Source organism: Lactuca virosa, chromosome 5 (assembly GCF_052849685.1).
Source record: "Lactuca virosa cultivar CGN04683 chromosome 5, Lactuca_virosa_CGN04683_v6, whole genome shotgun sequence".
In the NCBI taxonomy this organism is placed as follows: Eukaryota; Viridiplantae; Streptophyta; class Magnoliopsida; order Asterales; family Asteraceae; genus Lactuca; species Lactuca virosa.
Window position 1 is genome coordinate 429,243,952 of NC_136430.1, and position 7,735 is coordinate 429,251,686.

Consider the following 7,735-nt stretch of genomic DNA (forward strand, 5'->3'; position numbering starts at 1 on the left):
CGGGCCATAGCCTCAGACTAGGAGTCAATTCAGAACAAGGTGTTACACTTGAACCACGATCATCACCGTGCGCTTTCCTTGGGTATCCAACCCATCATTGCGGCCATCGATGCCTTGATCTTTCCACGTGCAATGTCATATTCTCTCGTCATGTTATTTTTGACGAAAACACATTTCCCTTCCAAGTCGTCGCCCCAAACGATCCTCCACCATATGACTTTCTCGATGACATATTTGATAGCCCTTCACCCTTTCACTTTCATACTTCCTCACCCACTACTGCCCATTCACATGACCCGACCCACACATTTACAAATTCATCCGCACCAAATCCACCCTTATCTCACTCCCCCACCAATTCTGCACCTTCACCCCATCCTCCGCAGGTTGCCCCTCCTCTTGTTCCTTCACAACATCCACCCAACTCACTCCATCTCCTCTTCATGTTCATCACATGAACACTCGTCTAAAGAGTAGGATCGTCAAACCCATTTGTAAACTCAATCTTCATGTCTCCTCCTTTTCCCTATCAAACAGTCACATATGTAGGCTATTAAGGACCCGAACTGGCGTCAGGTATAGTGAACTTATCTCAAATAAGACTTAGAGTCTTGTTCCTCAACCCGCTAAGGTCAATATTTTCATATCTATGTGGTTGTTTCGCCATAAGTTTAATGAACATGGATATATATATATATATATATATATATATATATATATATATATATATATATATATATATATATATATATATATATATCGCTCACTACAAGGCCAGACTACTAGCGAACGGATGCAGTCAGCAGCATGGTATTGACTGTGATGAGACATTTAGTTTGGTTGTTAAACTGACTACCATGCACACTGTTCTCAACATTGTGGTCTCGAGACATTGGCACATTCACCAGTTTGATGTAAAGAATGCGTTTCTTCACAACCACTTACAGGAGACTGTATATATGCATTAGCCGCCTGGTTTTCAAGACACTCAATTCCCAAATTATGCATGTCACCTTCAGTAATCCTTATGTGGCCTGAAGAAGGCCCCGAGAGCCTGGTACCACCGTTTTTCTCAACATGCCCTGACGGTCGGTTTTCAGCACAGTCGTACAAATCTGTCTCTATTCATCATGCACACTGCTGAGGCGAAAACTTATTTATTATTGTGTGCTTACGATATTATTCTTACAACATCTTCTACATGTCTTCTTTAGCATATCACAACCAAACTCGACCATGAGTTTTCCATAAAAGATGTTGGGTCGCTTAACTATTTTTTTTGTATCTATGTTGTTTGCTTATCTGCAGGTCTTTTATTATCTTAACAAAGTATGCGACATAGATACTTGAGCGAGCCAACATAGTGAACTGTAATCCTTATCGTACTCCTGTCGAACCAGATTACAAATTGGACTCCACCGATTCTCCAGTTGCAAATCCTATTCCTTTTGTAGTCTTGCAGGAGCGCTCCAGTATATCACCTTCACGAGACCCGACATTGCATTTGTTGTCCAGCAAATATATATGTACATGCATGATCCTCTCGGACCCTATCTTCACGCTCTAAAAAGGATTCTTCGATACTTACGGGGTACTTTAGATCATGGAATACATGCACCCCCCCAACTGAGTCTTTAGTTGCTTATTCGGATGTTGGTCACTCTTCGCTCTACCTCCGGATACTATGTATTTCTCGGGGACAACCTCATTTCATGATCCTCCAAAAGACAAGATACCATCTCCTGATCCAATGTTGAAGTGAAGTACCGCGGCGTTGCCAACGTCGTTGCAGAGACGTCTTTGATTCGTAATCTTTTACTTGAGATACGTTGTCCTACTCCTACGACGACCATTGTCTATTGTGACAACATTAGCACGGTCTATATGTACTCCAATCCGGTTCAACATCAAAGGACAAAGCACATCGAGATTGATATTCTCTTTGTTCGTGACAAAGTTGCTCTCGGCCACATTTACGTACTTCATGTTCCATCCACCGCTCAATATGTCGATAACTTCACCAAAGGTCTTCCTACGAGTTTATTCACGGATTTATGTTCTAGTTTGAATGTCAGTCAATCTCCTCCCGATTAAACTGCAAAGGATGTTAGCATATTTGTATTTAGTGTGTATTACCCCACATGTGTAGCCTCTTTTGTAGTAGACCTGCACATTTGCGGTCTTGGACCGGTCTCGGGTCGGTCTCGAAACGGTCTGGTCTTTTTGTGGTCGGTCTTGGCACGGTCCGGCCTTTTTAGGATCGGTCCCGTCCAGTTTCGTGTCAGTCTTTTTTCGGTCCGGTCCCAAAAAGACCGGTATCGGTCTTTTCGGTCTAGTCTCGAGGTCATCCTATGCACATTTTTCGGTTCGGTTTTCAGGTTTTTTCGGCCCAGTTTTAGTATTTGTTGATTTTTTTAGTTTCGGTTTTGAGTCTTTCCCTTAACAAATGTGTGATTAACACCAAAATGATAATTTAAACTTTATTAAAAATAATACACTAAAGTTTAATAAAAGAAAAAAGGAAATCAAGATAGATAGTGTGATTAAAAATTGTGTAACTAACACAAAAATGATATATTTATTAACTTTGACTTCCTGTCTTTTTGAGATCGGTCTTGGTCTCGGGTCGGTGTCGGACCGGTCTTTTGTCGGTCTTTGAATGGTCCGGTCTTTTTTTTGGTCTTAGAACAGTCCGGTTTTTCTTGGACCGGTCTTGGACGGTCTCGAACCGGTCTTTTTTCGGTCCAGTCTTGTTTTAGACCAGTCCAGTGGTCTTTTTACGGGTTCGGTCCGAGACCGGGCATTTTGTGCAGGTCTATTTCGTAGTGTTGTCTCTCGGCCCAAATGGCCTTGTACTCAACTACCCATGTATATATTTCGCTGTATACTTCACTATCCAGTCAAAGAGATTATTGGAGATATTCTAATTAATATCCAAAACATTGTTCTAGGAAATGTTGGTTACCACATTTCAGATTTTTATTAAAAAGATCATTTAAATGGACATATATGCATCAGTTATTGGGTCCGAAACAACCCATTTCGATTCGGTGCTCACTTTTGTGAAGTTGAATTATTTAGTTTTTTAGCATTCTCCTAAGCAAAACATGCAGTCAAATTTGCGAGTATCCGTTGCTTAATTGACTAAATGAATGTCGCTTTCTCCAAGTTATTTAGTTAAGCATCAGGTGTTCCACCAACTTAAGCAGATTCCATTAAAACCAATTCGATTACAACTCTAGTCCAGTTGGGAGGATTCAATATGCATATTCGAGCGACAACATCAAATTCTTGTAATTCATTCCTTTATCATATTCATATCACCCATTATTTGTTGGTTACCTTACCATTACAATGACAATCGACGCACACAAAAGCTTCAGAAACTTAAACAAACATCAAATTGACAAGTTCAAACCACACCCTCCCACAAACCAATTCTATACCTCTGTACCTCCTAACGAAGAGTCCCCAATGGCCGCTTGTAAGTGTACCATTTAGCCACAAGAAGATAAGCTCCCAGATTCAACACACTTAGAACACTCAAAAGCCAGAAGAAATTCTGCAATTGCCCTCGATTCAAATTATCCGGTATCCACCCTGGTTTCCCTCCCTTCGTACTAATACTCATCACAATCGTCACCAGCAATGAACTCAAGTAATTCCCTAACGCAACAGTCGTGAGCGATAAAGCAGAACACAAACTCCTCATCGAATCAGGCGCTTGATCATAGAAAAACTCCAATTGTCCGATGAATGTGAACACTTCCGCACAACCAATCAAGAAATACTGCGGAACCTGCCAGAAAATCGACATGGGTATGTGTTCGTAATCGTAATAGTTGTTTCTGCGCACAATCCCGAGCCTGATTACTTCCAAAACACCAGCTGATACCATTGCAAAGATCGAAATTACTAATCCTATTCCCATTCGTTGGAGCTGGGTGATTCCTGATTTGTGGCCGGTGTATTTCCGGGCAAAGGGTACAATCATCCGGTCGTAAATCGGGACCCAGAAAAGTACACTAAGGGTGTCGAATATGTTGAGTGATGCTGGTGGGATCTCGAAGTTGTTGATCGTGATGTCCATGTAAGAACCTTGAAGAACGAAGAGATTGCTCATTTGACTGTAAACTGCGCTGAAGATGATACCTGTGGCCCATATCGGAAGCAGTTTGATGATGGATTTCAATTCCTCCACTTGGGTCACCGTGCAAAGCCTCCATGGGTCTACGGATTCCTTCACATGATCCGACTGTAACTCCATTGCTGCCTTGTCCAAGAAACTACAAGAAAAGATGACACATTTTAGAATTAATCAATGTTTTATATTTTTGGGAAAATCACAAAGTTTGTGATGTTCTCTTATTTTTTTACTCATGTAATAACTGAAAAACCAGTTGATAGTTTATAACTTAGCTGATAAAAAAATGATCGGTAAAAAATAGCTGAAAAACTAACCGAAAGATATAAAATGACATAAAACGATATTTAAAAAAAACTATGATTTTTATAATAATTAAGGGTATATTTGAAATTTTTTTAAAAAGCTAGCTTATAAATTATTTTTTGGTTTACACAACTTAAAAAAACTCGAAAAATAAGCTAGTTGTGCCGCGTCAAACACAACCTTAATATAGTCGAAGGTACTTTCTATTTTTCTAAATTTTGCTTTGATATATTTCCTCAAATAATTTTATAACTAAAATTTGCTTTGATATATTTCCTCAAATAATTTTATAATCTTTAGACATGACATCATTTATCCTGACAACACTTTATGTAAAAATATATTTGTGGATACCCGTAATTTGATTACCTAAAATCTTTGGTGTGATCAAGTTTACGGCTTCCAACAATAGCAGACTTTGCATCGGTGGTCTCATACAAAACCGATGTGTCCTCGGGCACGCGGACCCTACGTTTCCTCCAGGAAGCCACGATGACCTGGCAAATCCTGGTCAACGGACTTCCACCTGGCTTCTGATTCCGATACAATCGGGTACCGGAAAAGAACGACCCGACCGCAATCGCCATGGCCACGGCCGGAATCCCAAACCCCCAACCCCAACCCACATTATCTTGAATCCAAACAAGAAGTGATGATGCAACTAATGCACCGATATTAATTGAGAAATAAAACCAATTAAAGAAAGAACTTTTGTGCTTCTTTTCAACCTCATCCGCATCATCAAATTGATCTGCACCGTAGGATGAGACACATGGTTTGATCCCCCCGGTTCCTAGGGCCACTAGATACAATGATAAAAAGGTTAAAGCAACGTCTATATCGGAAGCATGGCAGTTCTCTTTTGAGATACAAGTTGGCTTAAGTCCCGAAACTGATGCTGATACTGTTAACAAAGTCATTCCCTAGAAAATAACGTCGAAAAGATAAATTAATCTGGTAAGCTGGATATGGGTGATTCTTTTTAAATGAAAAGAAGAAAGAACGACTTAATAAAGAAAGTTTTTAGGAGATCTAAAGTTTACCACAACATAGATGATAGAGAAGATGGCAATGGTCCAATATCTGCCTAAATACGCATCTGCCAGAAATGCCCCTAGTAATGGCATGGTATAACAAGTTCCGGACCAATTCGAGAGGTTTTTGGAGGCAGTAGCACTATGTTGATGAAGGTTATTTTTAAAATAAAGCAAAAGATTCATGCTCATTCCATAATATGCCAATCTTTCACAACATTCGTTTCCTGTTAAACATATTCAATCGTCAAAATGGTCTTTTAGCAGGACTAATTTGGAAATTACAAAATTTAAGATAAGTTGCTTCAAATTTATCTATTAGATGTACTAGTTTGACTCTCTAAAGTCAAAATTTAATTTTGAGATAAAAGGATATACCAAGAATAAAAGGGCACGCCTTCCAAGTTCCTGTGGTGTTCTTGTTAGCAGGATTGTTTCTATAATCAACTGTGCCATCTTTAGTGTATATATCTTCTTCTGTATCGACCTTAGCGGATGCATCTCTTATTTCAGCCATAATTTAGAGTTCTTATAACCCTAAATCGGGTTAGATTCACAAGAAATTCTCAATTATCTGCAAATTTATAGGAAACATGCACAATAATTAGCAACGATGAGATGGAAAGCCAAATAATCAATGTCAGGAATAAATCTAAATTAAGTAAACTTTACAACATGTAATTCTTCCAAAAAAGATTCACTTTGAAAAGAAAGATAAAGAAAAAAAAAAAAAAAGAATCTTGTGATCCCAAATCAATCCCACTCGATGTAGTCAAGATAAAATCAATTATATGTTTAATTATTTCTAACTTGGAGACTTTCCAAAAAACGGAAATGTTGCAATTTCATTCATGAAACTTAAAAAACCCGCAATATATATACATCAATAGCGAGCAATACTAGGATTCCCATAGTTTTTCTTACAAAATCAATATAATGAGTATCCAAATGAAATATTTGATACCAAAAACTGAGCACGAATTGTAAATCAAATTTCAACTGAGTAAGGAGAAAAAACCAGATAAGCAACAAAGAAACCAAACCCTAACCAGAAAAATATCGAAAACACTTGGAATCTGTTATATTCATTAACACTGAAGTTCAAAATCAAGAACCCTTTTCTAAAACATAATCCTAAACAAGAAAGAGAAGAAATTTAAGGGGGAAAATGATAGAGAGGTGAAGGTGTACCTGAATTAATGGAAGTTTCATTTGGATTAAGAACACTCTACTGAGAAAATGGTTTGAGAAGAGGGTTTATCAAGAGAGAAATTGGTGTTTAATAATGAGAACTGATTTCCACTTCCCTTTCTTTATCATACTGTATTGATGACCGAGGAATCTTAAGTGGCTATGGCAGAAGATTCAAAAGATATTAATGCTCTCTCACGACTTTAATGTTTCTTTATTTCAGTTTCCAAAATATTACAATTTTCTTTTTTAAAAATATGTCAAGTGGTTATTGTTTAATCTATGAGTGTTTGGGTTAGCTTTTCACAGCCAAAAGTCCTTTTTGGAAAAGAAAAAAAAATAAAAGATGTTTGGCAAAACTAGTTTTAAAAGTTATTTTTGGAGTTTTGATACAAGGAAAATGAACTTTTTGAAAAATTCAGAAAAACCTGACTTTTTGTAACTTTTCCAAAAATGACTTTTGGGCTGTGAAAAGCTAAGCCAAACACCCCCTATAATTCATTATTATTCTTTATGTCTTTTAGCCAAATTTAAAAATAAAATAAAAAGAACAAGGGTCGTAAGGCCTACTGGTATACAGACCACGGTGGGTCTCGTGGTCTAGCTGGCCACGACCGTGGTCCGTGCACACTAACCCGAACCATCGTGGTTCTCCGTGCTCGTGGTCTTCAGTGGTAGGCATCACGAATCAAAACGACCAATGAGGTTGGATTGCTCATTTAGAGAACTGAAACAGAGAAAATGAGCACTGCGAGCTGGGTATTTTTGTTGGGGAAGAAGACATAGTTTGTAAGTCTTGGCAACTTTTACCCCTGAGATATAGTCAATTGATAGAAAATTCCCCTGACCAGAAATCCTTTAACATAAATAGTTTCTAAAATGACAAAATAAACTTTGGATTTATATTTCCTAATTATTTAAGTAATTTCATTTATTTAAAATATTATTCTTATTATTATTATTATTAAATAACTTATTTTTATAATTAGTATTTAAAAAAAAATTATATGTTTTTTAATGTATTTTTTAATTAAATTTAATTAAAAAAAATGAGGTGGAG

The 7,735-nt window shown here is 37.6% G+C and overlaps 1 protein-coding gene across 1 annotated transcript; it reads right to left on the reverse strand.

Annotated features, from left to right (window-relative positions):
• Positions 1-3,288: 3,288 nt before the first annotated feature.
• Positions 3,289-6,855, reverse strand: LOC145113082 (protein NRT1/ PTR FAMILY 8.2-like). Its single transcript, XM_079049185.1, has 5 exons — positions 6,676-6,855; positions 5,863-6,058; positions 5,494-5,711; positions 4,820-5,373; positions 3,289-4,286 (listed from the first exon to the last, which is right to left on the reverse strand). The coding sequence occupies exons 2-5, from the start codon at positions 5,999-6,001 to the stop codon at positions 3,458-3,460; spliced, it is 1,740 nt and encodes a 579-aa protein (XP_078905311.1). The 5' UTR covers positions 6,002-6,058; positions 6,676-6,855; the 3' UTR covers positions 3,289-3,457.
• Positions 6,856-7,735: the final 880 nt, after the last annotated feature.

Excerpts from the sequence above, each read along its gene's own strand:
- LOC145113082 (XM_079049185.1), bottom strand. The coding sequence starts at position 6,001 with ATGGCTGAAATAAGAGATGCATCCGCTAAGGTCGATACAGAAGAAGAT. Across the intron at positions 5,374-5,493 it reads TCTCTATCATCTATGTTGTG|GGAATGACTTTGTTAACAGT; the intron begins GTAAACTTTAGA and ends GTTATTTTCTAG. Across the intron at positions 4,287-4,819 it reads GATCACACCAAAGATTTTAG|TTTCTTGGACAAGGCAGCAA; the intron begins GTAATCAAATTA and ends CTTTTCTTGTAG.